Consider the following 17,627-nt stretch of genomic DNA (forward strand, 5'->3'; position numbering starts at 1 on the left):
CGGGGGGCCGCGGTGCATGGGGAGGCCAGGCAACCCTCTGGCTTTGATGTGCCTGCAGATTAGAAGTACCTGCACGAAGAACTCTGCATTAACAGGCCATGTTTGAAGATTCGCTCTCGAGCTGCTAATTGCCCGAGTCTTTCCCATTAATTGATTGGACATCTAATTAGGGTTAGGATGAGGAAGACATTCATGAATCGTGGTCCCCGATGTGCTGAATCCCCAGAGAGCAACAGACAGATCATTCAAGGCTCATGCTAAATTAACTATTTTTCTATTTTTGGTCAAAATGGAATTAAAGAGAATCTTTCAGTTGCCATAAATATGTAATTTTTTTATTTGACGTAATTGCAGCTGTTCTCCAGATTCCATTGATGTTTTTCTTTTTTTCCTGTTCCTTTCCATTCCTGAGATATAGCCCCCTCTTCCATGTATAGAAAGCTTGTCTTATTAACTAAGGGTGTGAGATTGTCCATTCTTCTACACCCACTTGGCCAACAAGACTAGTTTTATATGCAAAAGAAAGAAGGGCCATATCTCAGGAACCGAGAGGAGCAGGAACAAAAGAAAAACATCACCGGATGTAAAAAAAATTACATATTTATGGCAAGTCACAGGTTTTCTTTTAACAACGCCTTAAAGGAAAAATCCACTGTGGTCCTAGTGATTGCATGTACATGGCTCATCATAGAGGCATGAAAGTGTAAATGCCTTTATATCCCTCTTCCTGTAATCTAATAAATTATTAGATAATAATAATAATAATAATAATAATAATTAGTAATAATGTATTTGATGTCCCAGACCAACGTGTATATGTGCAAATAAGTTACAGTCAAATCGCCATATACAATTTACATAGGACTAGTCCGTCCTCAATTGCTGTAAGCACACCCCTGGGCGCAATTAACGGTCCGCATCATTTCTGCCTTGCTGCAATTCTTGCGCATGTGTACAATGCCCTCCTGAGCATGCGCAGTGATGCCGAGTGTGCTCCACCCGGCTTCTCTTGATATGTTCATGAATGAATTATTGGGGACGATAGTATGAGCTTTAATTCCCTATGAAAGGTACCCTTTAAAATGCCTTCCACTAAAGTCTCTTGTCACAGGGTGAAAAGTGTCTAGATTTTGTTCTTTTTTACGTTGCTCCCCTGGGTATTCTGTTTTTTTTACAATCCGCCATACGGTTCCAGTGATGTGAGCTTTGTTTTTACTTGGTGCTAATTTTTATGGTCTTTGCAAAAGGGGGCGGTGCTCACAGCATAATTACGCAGAACAGTATAAAGACATGCCCCTGAGGATCATGTGAGCCACACCCCCTTGTAAAGACCATAGTAATTAGCACAACATATAAAGGCATACATCTCTGGTTTTGGTCTTAGAGGATGGAGTGTCTTGCGGAGACGTCAGTCTTTCGATGCAACCTTTATTGTATCATAAACAGGCAGTAAAAGGACCATGCGTCTCGTATGTACAAGATCTCAATGACAATAATAAAATAGTTCTGTACAGAATACACAGATATCAACTGACAACACACAAAAAAGTTTTTTCACCTATAAAAATAATTTTTCACATTCATTTAATTTTTTTTTTAATTCCAGGACTTAGGAAACTATGAGGACGGATATATGATTCTGTCCCCAGTATAATACATTCCGTGAGTCGTGCCCCCTGTTCTACTCTTATGGGGGATTTTCTGTCAGATCTGAAAGGAAAATGAAGGAAAAAAAAACTTTGTATGGAGACCCTGTGTACCTCTATGAGACCCAGAATAAAATCTGCCACTGATACAGCCATTTTCTTGTGGTGTAGTTAGGGCCAACCCCAGCACCCGTCCAACTCGGGCATATTTTGGGGCCCACGGCACTTGGTGGGGACCACTCTGCCCAAGTTTTAATATGCACCACCCTGTAAATGAATCAGGTGCCGGCTGTGTTATACAGCCGTCACACGAGTAACAGTGTAACCTCTTAAGTGCCGCAGTCAATCGTACCGTTAAGATGCTGGAGATGGATGCCCAATGCTCCCTTGCAACATGATTGTGGGGCCCCGATGGTATTATCATGGCAGCCGCGAGTGGGGCCCATGAAAGCCTTTGTGTCTGCCAATTATGCACACCAATGCCCAGCCTGTGGCTTCATAGAAGATCGGTAATTTTAAAATACACTACAATATTATAGTATTGCAGTGTATTGTGGAAGCGATCAAGTGATCACAGCTTTCAAGTGTCTTAGCTGGACCAATAAATAAAGTATAAAAAAAGAAAAATAGTTAAAAAAAAAAAAAATCTAAAAAGTTCATATCAAGTGCCTCCCTTTTCCCAAAACTTAAATAAAATCTGGAAAAAAAAAACTTATTTGGTCTTGCTGTGTGTAATTGTCTGAACTAATAAAACGTTATAATGTTTATCCCATATGCTGAATGCTTAAGCAAGAAAAAAATGGAAAAGCAAGAATTGCTGTTTTTTGGGAAAAAAATGCAATAAAAATAGATCAGAAAGTAATAAAGGACCGCATGATGGTAATGATTAAAACTAGAGCTTGTACTGCAAAAAGCAGGCCCTGACATATATCAATCAACCGAAAAATAAAATAGTTATAGATCTTGGACAATGAAGAGGAAAATGGAAAGTGAAGAGGGGCCACCGAGACCTGGAGCGGGCCCTGCGTGTATCCGGGAATGCTGAGCTCAGTAGGAACCCCATCAAGGCTATAACAGCAGCCATGTTGGTTGTCACCTCTCAGCTTTCTCAGACACAGAAGATAGAATAGCATGGTTGAAAAGTATTTGCCACAACATTACAAAAGAGAACAACTCAAGGATTTATATTTACTGAGGATTGTCAGGTGGATATTTTTATTCTTTTTATTAGTTATTTGCTCTTTAGGGAAAGGAGATTGTGCCGCAATTAAAGACCACCCATGTAGTATTAGGCAATGTGACAGGGGTGAAATGAATCAAGAAATACTTAAAGCCTCATGTAGGCCTCATGTCTACATACAAAGGTAAACAAGTAGCAGAGGTGTTGTCTATAGCAACCAATCAGATTTCAGCTTTCATTTTTCCAGAGCACATTTGGAAATGAAAGCTAGATTCTGATTGGTTGCTATAGGCAACACTGGGTTTATACATGAGGCCTAGTCAGCTTCAGGCATCCAAGATGGAGTCAAGACAATTTTGTTCTTTTTTTTTTTTATAGAGATTATTACACAATTACAAATAAAGCGGAAAGATTAATTTAATCTTTAATACTAATAAATGATTTAGTAAATATAATTTTTTTTAGCACTTTCACACATCTAAGAGGTGGATTTTGCGTCATTGTTGAGTGCCCAACATAAAGGCGGCATTTCACCAAATAAAAAAATATGTATTACTATCATAAAGCATGGGGCATTGGGGTACTCATGGTGATGATTTTTTTTTATATCACAGCTTGATGGAAATCCAAACTTTCAAGCTATGTTCCTCCTCCATGCTTTACACTACAGCTCTGCTTGTTTTACATTGGCTAAAGCTAATCTGTGAGGGGAATGAGCCTTAATAATGGAGGATTTCTACAAGATGGCAAATAACAGTGATCTACCATTGATGTTTCCTCCTTGTTTGTAATATGAGAGTTTGGTCCAGGGACAGAGATCTGGTTGCGTTCGTGACTGCTGTAACCCATATTCTCCTAACTACCCCCACATCTGCTGTGGGTGATGGGTCATCTTGTATTTATCCGAGAGGGAATTCACCAAGACTTAAACCTGTATATCGCTCTCCTACGGGTACAAAATTTGTCATGGTGATGTATACAAATAAGGCTCATACTTATCTGCATGTATGGCCAGTCTGGCTGGGTATGACGCCATGCTATACCTTGACGCTCATCACCTGCTTTTATACTGACACACAACACAAGGAAGATCCAATAAAGCCCAATGTGTATTAATACAGCATGAAAACTAAGAATATTATATGGGGGGGTCGAATGACGGAATGATATTAACACCGATATGTCGCCTTTGACTGGGTGGGTTGGTTTAGGGACAGAGAGTGGAGGAAAGTTTGACTTTTTTACACCAAAAATTGTGTTGAGATGGAACGTATGCTGGTTCCTTGTAGACACAGTGCCGGTTATAATTAGAGGGTCTTAGAGGGGGCTCATTTGGATTCATGGTTGCAGGTAGAGTTGACTTGGTCTCCACAATTGAAGGGGTGGATTTAGGTGCTACTTGAACTGGTCAGCAAAAACTTGGAACCATTACTCTTGGACAACAGGAACTTCCGCCTCCCAAGTTGACCTCCTCCCGGGGTGTTGTCTCTTCTCTTCCATCCGTCCCCTGTTCACGTTATCTAGAAGCTCCAGCAGAATATTGCCCTTACTGCAGTTGAAAGGGTCTGGTCCTTCACATGGCGGCACATAGTCAAAATTCTCCGACTCTAGATACCTCTTACCCGGATGTTGGCGTTTCTCTACATCTTGGAAGTCACCCATCTCAGCATATTCATCATCATCCCAGCTTCTCTTACCGGGATGTTGGCGCTTGGTGTAGGCCAGGTTTCTTTTGCCTGGGTGTTGCCTCTTTGAGACATCATTTATGTGACCGAAAGAAGGAATAGAGTTATCTACAAACTGATCACCTAATGTTGATCTCCTGCCTGGGTGCTGCCTCTTGGAAAGCTCCATATACCAGTCGCCTTCCTCTCTTTTGCCTGGGTGTTGTCTCTTCTCCACTTCTTCAAGAATTCTTTTACCTGGATGTTGCCTCTTGGAGATCCATTCCAGCCCTGGAGAATCAGCGTCTGCAAAATTCAAAGCCATAGTATACATTAACGTCCAGATTCATTATTGCATATGTGCTTTTTTGTCTTGTTTTGGTGGGGTTTTTTTTGCATGTTTTTGACTTTTTAATGTCTGTTTTATGCGCTTACCTGGTTATTGTTTTTTTTGTTATGTTTGTTGCAAATTTTGCAACATTTTAGTGGAACATGTGACTTTTTGGACTAAAATAAGTTAAAGAAAAAAACAAAGAATATTATTATTTTGTGCAAAATTCACAAACCTGCGTGCTGCTCCGTTTTGAAACATTTGGTGCAAAACAATGTAAACGAATACAAGACAAAAGAAGAAAAATGATTTAAAAATAAAACCTGCAAATTATGAATTGGACCCTTAGAGTTGTAATATCATATGACATGGATAATATCGTAGTAGTGTAGCTAATAAGACGCCACCTTCATGAAAAAGGTGGTTTGTCTATGGGAACTCCTTTAATATCTGAATAGACATTACTTTTCTTAAAGTTGGCCTTATTGTGGCAGCAATAGAATTGAAGAACATTGGTCCCTATAGACTGTAGCCATGTGAGATAATTCTGCAGTATATCTATTAAAGCCTGATCTTCTACCACTAGACAATAAAGACTCACTGTATATGCCACCACAATGAAAATACCTTAAAAGTAGACGGCTCCACCATAGTCAAATTGTTTTCATGAACAGACATGGTAAGAAGGTCCATACCTGGAAAGGTCTACTCTGCTATGAAAAGGCCACCATTATAATAGTTACGATGAGTGTGTAGATAGGTTCTTCCCATGGACAGTGCCACCAGTACCCCAATACATAGTCCTACCCCAGGACAAGTAATGTCCCACATGAAATCATTACCTCTGTCACTCTGCTCCTCTTCAATTCGACGGATAAGACTGCGGATTAGATTTCCTTGGGCTTTCTTTAATGCATTACTGATGTCAACATTGTCCTCGGATGCATCGTCTTCCTCATCGGGCAGAGGTTGTTCTTGAGCCACAACCAGATGGGACAAAGCTGCCCCTAAAAGCAGCAACCACCAAGCAAACGACGACATAACTGCAATGCAGAAGAAAGATGACTAAATTAGTTTTTTTTTAGTTCCCACGAAGGTCTAAAATCATCCTTAGTGCCGCACGTTAACACATCACAGCGCAAATAATTATCACCGCTATGTAGTGCTGGAATCTGCAGGTAGCGCCACAATCTACTAAAGAACAATGCCTTGTGTATAAAACAGAAAACAACAGGATAATTATTACGTATCAACACAATAATATACTGCACAGCCCCGAACCTGTCTCCGGGGAGCAGCATGCTCTGTAATTTACGCTGTAAAGAGATCACCCTAAAAAGCAGATTACAATAACTTTAAAATCAAACTTTATGAGAATGTTGTTAACCCCTTTGGCAGAAAAAGACTTTTCTAATCTTCCTTAGATTTGTATTTAATATAAAGAGAATATTAAGTGGCCCAAGACACTTTCATGAACCCATAATTTGAGCGGTTATTCCGGTGTTGGAAGGGTGGGCAACACCTTTGCTGGGTTTAGGAGGATAAAGGAGACAGGGGTCCAACTCTGCCCAAGAGCCCCTATAAACCTGGTGATGCTCCTGCAAATTAGTATATACCATTCCTTCCCAAAAGGATATACAAATAACATTCTGCAGTAACAACACTGTTGTCTTCTCTCTACTGCAGCTACAATTATTATAACAATTTCTGAAAGTTGGAGCGTACAGGTAATTTGCAGTAATTTAGCAATAGAAGTCAAAGAAATTGCAGTCACAAGTCAGTCCCAACTCTGGGAAAACTATTATTAATTAGCAGCTTTACGCCAGTCTTCTGGTTTAGGAAAAACTGACTCCCCTTTACATTTTAGGTGCTTAGCTAAACAGATATGCTTTATCAACACATCAGTATTTGTGAAGGCAAAAGCAGCAGTGTCTCCAAAACACAGAGCAGGTGTCAATCTTTCAACTGTATTTTTTCTCTAAGTTCCACTCCTGGTTTTGACTTACAAACACTGATGCAAAATACTGCCCAAATACTGAGGTGTGAATAAGCCCTTAGGGAATTGTGTGCCCACAAACTTGTTGCTTCAGTTAACTATCAGCAGGGTTGTGACTGCAGCCCCTCTAATTGTTGTAGCACAGTAAACATGCTTGAACGCTCGCCCGGGTATGGAAACGTAGAAAAGATGATGGAAGGGAGAAGTGAGAGATTGGTATAGATTTCTTGTTAACCACTTCATAGATCAATAGGTGTAGATAACATGTGGAATCATTCATCAGGCGTATCTCAGCATGTATCACCATGGATTATCTACTAATTAGACAATGTGCTTATAACGAGCGCAACGCAGAAGGCTCATAAGTCATCGCTGCTTAGACAATGCAGCCGGGAACTGGCAGGGAATCATGGATCTCCCAATGCCTATCTAGATAGGAAGACAGACAGATAGACAATAGACAGACAGATAGACAATAGACAGATAGATATAGACAATAGACAGATAGATAGACAATAGACAGACAGATAGATAGACAATATACAGACAGATAGACAATAGACAGACAGATAGACAGGTACCCTTAGCTCCCTGAGCCCTTTCCATCAGTCCAGTATTTATCTCCCAAGCTCATGCATTTTACTGATGAAATTATAGTTTGGCTTTTGACCTTATTTTTTCTGCTTTTTTTCTGAAATCCGTCAAGAAAAATGCGAAAATAAAAAGTTACACATTGTTGTATTATTTTTTTTGCATTTTTTACATTTTTTATGTCATTTTATAACACTTTATTACCTTTTTTTATTAATTTTTTGTAAGTAATTTTATATACCCCTCCCTCTATCTCTCGCCCTTACACTACAAAATTCTTCATTTCCTGATGATCATGAAGTCTAAACAGGCTGCTCATCACCCGAAGAACAACAAGCAAAAAGCTCATTCATTGGGTGAAACGATCATTTTATCTGCACAAAAGATCATCATTCTCAGCAGCACGTTGTCCTGTGTACACAGGATTTCCGCTGCCGAGGACAATGGCAATCTATGCACACTGAACGACATAATAGTGAAACATTGGTGTAAACAAAATATTACATGACAGTATCGATCAGCAAACAAGTAGCTGATCAGCGGTCACTAAAGGCTGCCGGTCATTAGATGTATACGGACCTTTAGGAAAAGTGTAAAAACATAAAAGCAGCCGTTAGTAATGAATGAAGACAGTATTGCACATGATTAAACACCGTCTTCATTTGTTAGCTACTCAGTTTGTCATCTCGGTGGCTGCCTATGCAGAGCACAGCAGTCAAGATGAGTTTGTCATCGGCTGCTGCACTCTGCATAGGCAGCCACTGAGATGACAAAGCTTATTTTTTTATACTGAGAGCTTTGTTACATCTGTCACTGCCTATGCAGAGCGTAGCAGCCAATGACAAGCTCATCTGGGCAATGTTACACACCCATAGACTTTGCACATGGGGAAACCGTCGCATTGCCCCCATGTAATGCTAATGGATAGACAGATAGATAATAGATAGATAGATAGATAAATAGATAGATAATAGATAGATAGATAGATAGATAGATAGATAGATAGATAGATAGATAGATAGACCACCTTCGCCATGGACATGCTATCACCTTATTACTAGTGGGGTGGTGGGGGTATGATCTATGGGAACCCCAATGATCCTAAAAATGAATACAGTGCAGTGCTGGTGTACTGCCTCCCTTTTACTATGGCTTTGCAGGAAAATATTAGAATAGGACACAGCCTGAGACCAGCTCTCCGTCCCATTAATTTTCAGGATTGGTGGCAGTCCTACAGATCGTATGCCCACCACTCATAATGAACGAGTGAGAGAATACCCTTTTAATGTTACTGCATATCCCCCAGCCCCTGTTTGTCTGGTTAACAATATTTGAAGAAATCCAGAATAGATTGTGATTGTGTCACATACTTGTTATTATTCCACTGCTCAGAGAGAAAATCCCAAGCACATATAGACACTACTGTCACTTTAAGATGATTTACTGACAGCTGATTGTCACATCAGACCCTCCATCTTTGACCCCGACCCTCAAGGTTTCCAAAATAAATTTATCATTGTCATAAAATAATGATGTTTAGCAATAATGTTTTGTCAGTTTATGAGATCTAGCTGAGCATATTATGTATGGGATATAGCAGAGCTGAGCTTGTCATGTAGCAGATGTTACTATATTACATGTAGCAGAGCTGAGCTCATCATGTAGATGTTAATATATTACATGTAGCAGAGCTGAGCTTGTCATGTAGCAGATGTTACTATATTACATGTAGCAGAGCTGAGCTCGTCATGTAGCAGATGTTACTATATTACATGTAGCAGAGCTGAGCTTGTCATGTAGCAGATGTTACTATATTACATGTAGCAGAGCTGAGCTTGTCATGTAGCAGATGTTACTATATTACATGTAGCAGAGCTGATCTTGTCATGTAGCAGATGTTACTATATTACATGTAGCAGAGCTGATCTTGTCATGTAGCAGATGTTACTATATCACATGTAGCAGAGCTGAGCTTGTCATGTAGCAGATGTTACTATATTACATGTAGCAGAGCTGAACTTGTCAGGAGCAGATGTTACTATATTACATGTAGCAGAGCTGAGCTTGTCAGGAGCAGATGTTACTATATTACATGTAGCAGAGCTGAACTTGTCAGGAGCAGATGTTACTATATTACATGTAGCAGAGCTGAGCTTGTCATGTAGCAGATGTTACTATATTACATGTAGCAGAGCTGAGCTTGCCATGTAGCAGATGTTACTATATTACATGTAGCAGAGCTGAGCTTGTCAGGAGCAGATGTTACTACATTACATGTAGCAGAGCTGAGCTTGTCATGTAGCAGATGTTACTATATTACATGTAGCAGAGCTGTGCTTGCCATGTAGCAGATGTTACTACATTACATGTAGCAGAGCTGAGCTTGTCATGTAGCAGATGTTACTTTATTACATGTAGCAGACCTGAGCTTGTCATGTAGCAGATGTTACTATATTATATGTAGCAGACCTGAGCTTGTCAGGAGCATATGTTACTATATTACATGTAGCAGAGCTGAGCTCATCATGTAGCAGATGTTACTATATTACATGTAGCAGAGCTGAGCTCATCATGTAGCAGATGTTACTATATTACATGTAGCAGAGCTGAGCTTGTCATGTAGCAGATGTTACTGTATTACATGTATCAGAGCTGAGCTTGTCATGTAGCAGATGTTACTATATTACATGTAGCAGAGCAGAGCTTATCATGTAGCAGATGTTACTATATTACATGTAGCAGAGCTGAGCTCATCATGTAGCAGATGTTACTATATTAGATGTAGCAGAGCTGTGCTTGTCATGTAGCAGATGTTACTATATTACATGTAGCAGAGCTGAGCTCATCATGTAGCAGATGTTACTATATTACATGTAGCAGAGGTGAGCTTGTCATGTAGCAGATGTTACTGTATTACATGTAGCAGAGCTGAACTTGTCAGGAGCAGATGTTACTATATTACATGTAGTAGAGCTGAGCTTGTCAGGAGCATATGTTACTATATTACATGTAGCAGAGCTGAGCTCATCATGTAGCAGATGTTACTATATTACATGTAGCAGAGCTGTGCTTGTCATGTAGCAGAGCTGTGCTTGTCATGTAGCAGATGTTACTATATCACATGTAGCAGAGCTGAGCTCATCATGTAGCAGATGTTACTATATTACATGTAGCAGAGCTGTGCTTGTCATGTAGCAGATGTTACTATATCACATGTAGCAGAGCTGAGCTTGTCATGTAGCAGATGTTACTATATTACATGTAGCAGAGCTGAGCTTGTAATGTAGCAGATGTTACTATATTACATGTAGCAGAGCTGAGCTCGTCATGTAGCAGATGTTACTATATTACATGTAGCAGAGCTGAGCTTGTCAGGAGCATATGTTACTATATTACATGTAGCAGAGCTGAGCTCGTCATGTAGCAGATGTTACTATATTACATGTAGCAGAGCTGAGCTTGTCATGTAGCAGATGTTACTATATTACATGTAGCAGAGCTGAGCTTGTCATGTAGCAGATGTTACTATATTACATGTAGCAGAGCTGAGCTTGTCATGTAGCAGATGTTACTATATTACATGTAGCAGAGCTGAGCTTGTCAGGAGCATATGTTACTATATTACATGTAACAGAGCTGAGCTCGTCATGTAGCAGATGTTACTATATTACATGTAGCAGAGCTGAGCTTGTCATGTAGCAGATGTTACTATATTACATGTAGCAGAGCTGAGCTTGTCATGTAGCAGATGTTACTATATTACATGTAGCAGAGCTGAGCTTGTCATGTAGCAGATGTTACTATATTACATGTAGCAGAGCTGAGCTTGTCATGTAGCAGATGTTACTGTATTACATGGATCTGACAAGAAACATGGACTTGGCGCCTTAATGTCCTGAGAACTCTGCTACATCAGATATCATCCACAGATCAGGGAATAAACAGTCTATCAATCCATTAGCAAAAAACTGAAGCCCTGCACAAGTCTTTGCCTGAGCGCACACACAGTGATTTTGTTGTGGAACTACAACCCCCAGCATATTCTGTTTATGACCATTATCATCGAGGTGTTAGGAGATCTGCTCTCATGTCCATCCTCATTTAAGAAAAACTAGAAGGAAAGAGAAAGTAACCCTGCCCAAACCCTCCTCTCTGGGGGAAAGCCTCCAGCTCAGAGCTGAATATGTCATTTTGCACAATTAGTGAATGTAATTTGTACTTTTCCTTAGGACTGAAAATAAAACGACTGCATTACTGCAAAGTGGAGAAAGATCCACTCAGCTCTGCTGCATCCCTATAGAAAAACATGCAGCGTATATGTGACTGATCCCAAACATCTACACCCTCTGCCCTGGGAGCTGCACTACAGCGACTGTCTCCCCAGACAGGTTATCAGCTGAAAAGTGATATTACTGTGACTGATAGAGACATGATGAGTCCTAGGAAAGGAGGAGAGTTGTAATCCAGCATCAGCTTCCTATATACAAATGCACAGGTGAATCCTGCCTGTGTGCACTGATCCCAAAATATGGGAGGACCCCAGTATGTGACCCCAGGATGTATACAGTGTAAAGAGAAGAGCAAGAATATTCTGCCACTAATGCTGTGCAAGTCATCACCGTCTACTCTGCAAGTTTCTATAAATCTATCAATCCTTCTATGCTTTTATCCTTGTATATATATTTCTATTTATCTTTCTACTTGTTTCTTATCTATTTTTTAAATATCTATCTATTAAATCATCATCTCTATCTATCTATTATCTATTATCTATCTATCTATTATCTATCTGTCTATCTATCATCTATCTATCTATCATCTATCTATCTATTATATATCTATCTATTATCTATCTATCTATTATCTATCTATTATCTATCTGTCTATCTATCTATCTATTATATATCTATCTATCTATTATCTATCTATCTATCTATCTATCTATCTATTATCTATCTATCTATTATCTATCTATCTATTATCTATCATCTATCTATTATCTATCTATTATCTATCTATCTATCTATTATCTATCATCTATCTATCTATCTATCTATCTATCCCTCTATCTATCTATCTAAGTTAACCTTTAATCTATCTTCTTTTAGCTAAGAAACCTTTCTGTCTAGCCCAAAATTCAATATAAATCTACCCATCCTATATCTAATCATCTGTTTTTATCTAATTTTCTAATATAAACTATCTATTGATATCTATCTATCCTTTCATTCTATCTACATATCAATCTGTTTTGTATCTGCCTGTTACCTTGCTATCTGCATATCTCTATCTATCTATATATCTATTATCTATCATCTATCTATCATTTATTATCTATCTATTATCTATCATCTATCTATTATCTATCTATTCTCTATCATTTATTATCTATCTATTATCTACCTATTATCTATCTATCATCTATATATCTGTCTATCTATCATCTATCTATCATCTATCTATTATCTATTATCTATCATCTATCTATTACCTATCTATCATCTATCTATCATTTATCTATTATCTATCTATCATCTATCTATCATTTATCTATTATCTATCTATCATCTACAGTATCTATCATTTATCTATTTATTATCTATATATTATCTATCTATCTATCTCTATTTATCTAATACCTTTTCTGTAATGAATAAATATCTATAAACTTCTAGCTGAAGCAGAACTCATGAAAAATGATCCCACACTTGGGGAAGCCAAATGCCATTCCTACCTCAAAAAAACGTAAAAAAAAGGCAAAAAATTCTGCATTATGTAATTTTAGTCCAGTGCCAATGCAAATTTGGACACTTGAGCTACATTTCAGTCTATCTATCTATTATCTATCTATCTATCTATCTATCTATCTATCTATCTATCTATCTATCTATCTATCTATACCTTTATTTTGCCCCTTTGCTCTTTGGCCATCTCTGAGCCTCAGTTATTCAGTCTCTTTCTCTTCTGTAAAGACTTTAGGGCTATAAATGCCTATAAATCCCGGGCAGGGCAGCGGTGAGGGTGCAGGAGGGGAGGCAGTTACCTGGCAGTGTGGCTCTGTCTTCTGGCTGGCTGTCACCTCCTTGTGGAGCAGCTTCTGGCTGGGATCTGCTCTGTGCTCTGCAGCCTCCTCCAGCCTCTGCTCATTTATACCCCTCCTGGCCCAATTATGTTGATGCCTGTGATGTCATTGGGGTACGTCTTCGTCGTCTTGTTTTTTTTTTTTTTTATATTATACATATATGTTTGATGTCAGAAAAGATTTTAAAATAACTTTAACCTTTGCTGCTCCAGATGGGAAGAACGTGCGCACCCTGAGAATGCAGACTGCACTGTGTAATGTGGATTTACTTCTAGAAACCCCAAGATTATAGCTGTTCCCTCACCTACAAGTTTCCTCCAAGTGTCCACTACACGTGCAGGACAATAGCACTTTCCACAATCCCCCCACTAATGTCAGACTGTAACCCACCCGGCCTCTGCTTTACAAAACATGTTTTTATAAATACACTAGGGCTTGTGCACAAGTTGCATTTTTATTATGTTTTTTCAGTGCAGATTTGTCCCGAAACCTGAAGGATTTCCTCGTCCCAGCAAAGTTAATGAGATTCCTGAATTCTCGTGCACACGTTGCTTATTTTGTACTTGCAGATTTATATCTGCAGTGTCAATTCTTTCAGTGTTTTTGCTGCAGGTTTCACTTATACTAATGAGTGTGGAAAAATCTGCACAAAAAAAAACATGCATAAAAAACCTGCGTATTTTACACTGTATTTTTCCTGCCAAGTGATGCAGAAATGGTGCAGAAATTTCTGCAGCAAATACTTAACATGTGCACATACCCTTAGGAAATTTCCAATAGAGGGGGCTCCTCCATTCCAAGCTCCACGTGATAATTATTCAGTGCAGATAGCATTCAGCCCTGAAGGACCCCACATGTCCATGCATTTTATGCATGGCCCATTTATTTCATTGCATGTGCAGGAATCCCAAGACGTGTCCTTGTAGGATGATGCCCAACTGATGGAAGGTGCAAGAGAAAGAGGAGGAATTTGGAGGATGAGAGTTGGTTGTGTTGACTAATATGGCACAGATGGATAAGGATGCTGTAGTTGGGTGCAGTAATGACAGTCTACTTAGCTGTTTTGCTTCTACATCCTCTATATATCACTGTACATAGCAAACGTTAGGATGAGTTACCAGTAAGTCCATAGTTCAGTTTGTCTGACCACAGCGTCTATAAGGCTATGTTTACACATTGCTTTTTTTGCTGCATTTTTTTCTGTAGTCAAAACCTGCTAATGTGACACCCCAGGGGTCTGGTTGCCACAGTGGTAGAGATATTACGTCTGAGAGCAGGTGGGAGGTCTCTTGGTCAGGAATCCTATGCATGCCACACCTCCTGCCCAGTCCTGGGAGGGGAAGAACTTCCCCTATATAAACCTAGGGCTGAGGCAGGGTTAGTGAGTAGAGAAGAAGTAGAGACAGAGAAAAGAAGCAAATATAGGAACAGAACATCAGGAGCTCTGTGGGAGCAGTGTTACAAGGAGTCAGGGGCTGGCAGCTGCAGAGCTCGCCCTGACTGAGAAGATTTCTTACCGGACCCGGAGTCCGAGGCTGTGGGGACTAACTCCTACCCAGCAGCAGAATCCGTCAGGCAGGGGATTCCAGGTCCTCTGGCCAAGAAACCCGAAGGCACGGTCACACGCGTGGGACCAGCACCGCCGTCGTGGAGCGGAAGCTACTAGAAGGCCCCGAGTCACCGGCCATACGGGTGAGCACCACACGGTACACTCAGGGACGTGGGCTACTTATACCCGCCTCTAGCAAGGTAGCCAGAAGAGTACAGTTAGTTTGGGAGGCCTACAACTCCGCCTGGCCAGGGGAGATCCCATCTGCTCAAGGACTGACCAGGCCCCAATCGCTAGCCAGTACTCCGGGAGGGTCTATCTTTGTCACCAGTAAAGACCCTGAACTACACCGTACCGTCTCCGAGTGGTTCCTGCTACCCCCATCATCCACGTCGGCTGCCCTGAGGCCATACCCCTCCCGTTGGGGGTTATACTATCACGCTGCACAATCCTACCACCGGCCTCAGCGGTCTGCCCTGCAGCAGCAGCTCCTTAGCTGTACTCAACGGGTGGCGTAGTCGTCCAACATCTACCGCTGATACATCGCCGCTCAGTTTGACTCCCTGGGCACGGACCGGGTCACCGCCACGAGACTACAACCCTCAACAGATCCGGCTCCGGGTAAGCTCCCGCGTGCGCAACGCAGCGCGACACAGGCCCAGGGGCGCGTCAACTTTTGGCGTAGTCGGCAGGATTTCGTGCCCGCAACCACCGGGTACTGCGTGCCTGAAAAAGACTGTTCAGACTTACCTGTGGTGAAGATTCCCGCCATCCGGCGCCATCTTCAGCCTTCTTCCCGCCATCGGTGAAGATTCCCGCCATCCGGCGCCATTTTCAGCCTTCTTCCCGCCTTCCGTGGAGTTTTCCCGCCGTTGGACGCCATCTTGAAGACGTCGCGCGGGAAGAAGAGGGGCGTGGACTCCGAAAGCGCGCGAGAACTGAAGCCCCGCCTCACGTCCGGACGTCGCGTAAGGTCCTGGAAGGAGACCAGCAGACGCCGACGTCACAGGAGCGCGACGGAAGGTCCTCAACCCTGACGATCTACTGCGGAGCCGCGGCCTACGGAAGAGGATCATCGCAAGGTAGGCCACGGTCCACTAGGGGGGAGGAGGATGTCGGATACGGAGGAGAGCTTCACTGCCTCAACCCCCGCCAGCGCCACCGCTGCTGCAGTCATGCCTTTCACCATGCCCTATATCCCGGGAGCGGCCTGGCTACCCCAGTACTCAGGGGAGTCACATACCCTGCATGACTTTAGAGAAAAGCTGGATAGCCTCTTCCAGGTGTACCCCCTCACAGAAGAGCAAAAAGTGAGCATCCTGGTGGCCCAATTAACTGGGGCAGCCCGAAGGGAGGTAAAGTCCTGGCCACCTGGGGGGAGGACTATCGCAGGGATACTAACCCGGCTGAGGGACACCTTTGATACCCGCACCTCAGCCGAGATCAAGCTTAGATTCTACGGGTGCAAGCAGCGAGCACACGAGAGTATAAGGGACTATGCCCTGAACCTACAAGAGGCCCTGAGAGCCATTAAGCAGACCGACCCTGACGGCGTGGGAGACGAGGACAGGCTGTTGACTGAACAATTTATAGAGGGTTTATATTGCAATGCCCACCGAACCCAGTTGCGGGCAATGGCCTTACAGGACCCTCATCTGGGATTTGCACAGTTCAAGGACAGAGCCATCTGGGTGCTCCGAGAACCGGCACCAGGTGGCGTTGTGACCCACAGACGCCCCACTACCACTTACCACCAGGAGGCGGCACCCTTGTCGGCAGGGCCTGTGGGAGCTGATGCGCAGGCTTTGAACAATGACCCGGCTCCAGACCTGCACCATCAGGTCCAAGAGCTAGCTAAAAGCGTTGCTGCGCTAACCCGAACTGTGCAGTCTTTACAGGTTTCCACTCCAGGGAAGATCCAGCTGGCATCCGGACCGGAGGACATCCCGTGGCGTCGACCAAGGAGGACCCCACCGGCCAGAGGGAGACCCAGCGACCGATACAACGAGGACGGACGACCCATCTGCAAGGTACTGTCCTTTAAACTGGCACAACCTGGGGTAGAGGGCCAACCCCCAGGAAAAAGATCACCAGGCCCATCGAACTGGCGCGACAAATATGTGGGAGGACGTCCAGTCTTACCCGTGGTACTGGATGGCATTCCTATGAGTGCCCTACTGGACACCGGGTCACAGGTCACCACCATCCCGTACGTGCTCTTCAAGCAGTACTGGAATGACTCGGATATCACCCGCTACCCTGACGGCGACTTGAGTATCATCGCCAGCAATGGTCAGCCCGTGCCACAGATTGGATTTAAAGAGGTGACCATTAAAATCGGTAGAGTCGAACTGGCAGCACAGGGACTGATCATTGTAGACATTGACAAACACGAGAGTCACCCAAAGATAACTCTAGGAACTAATGTAATTGAAAATTGTCTTGCAGAGGTGATTTTCCTTTTACAGCAGGTTGCCAAGAACGCCAGCTCCGGCGAGCAGCGAGTGCTCCAAAAAGAGATCCGGGCACTGATGCGACGGCAACAGGTGGAACTCTCCGGCGGTGAGATTGGTAGCGTGAGAATGTGT

At 42.2% G+C, this 17,627-nt stretch overlaps 1 protein-coding gene across 1 annotated transcript; it reads right to left on the minus strand.

Moving 5' to 3' along the window:
• Positions 1-3,917: 3,917 nt before the first annotated feature.
• Positions 3,918-13,601, minus strand: TRH (thyrotropin releasing hormone). Its single transcript, XM_073644992.1, has 3 exons — positions 13,452-13,601; positions 5,664-5,864; positions 3,918-4,796 (listed from the first exon to the last, which is right to left on the minus strand). Exons 2-3 carry the CDS (start codon positions 5,860-5,862, stop codon positions 4,255-4,257), a joined length of 741 nt encoding a protein of 246 aa, XP_073501093.1. The 5' UTR covers positions 5,863-5,864; positions 13,452-13,601; the 3' UTR covers positions 3,918-4,254.
• Positions 13,602-17,627: the final 4,026 nt, after the last annotated feature.

Source organism: Phyllobates terribilis, unplaced genomic scaffold (assembly GCF_046119375.1).
Source record: "Phyllobates terribilis strain yellow unplaced genomic scaffold, ASM4611937v1 Scaffold_8__6_contigs__length_399053987, whole genome shotgun sequence".
In the NCBI taxonomy this organism is placed as follows: Eukaryota; Metazoa; Chordata; class Amphibia; order Anura; family Dendrobatidae; genus Phyllobates; species Phyllobates terribilis.

Coding starts and splice junctions, on each gene's coding strand:
- TRH (XM_073644992.1), bottom strand. CDS start 5,862: ATGTCGTCGTTTGCTTGGTGGTTGCTGCTTTTAGGGGCAGCTTTGTCC. Junction 4,797..5,663: donor AGAGGAGCAGAGTGACAGAG/GTAATGATTTCA, acceptor TGAATTTTGCAG/ACGCTGATTCTCCAGGGCTG.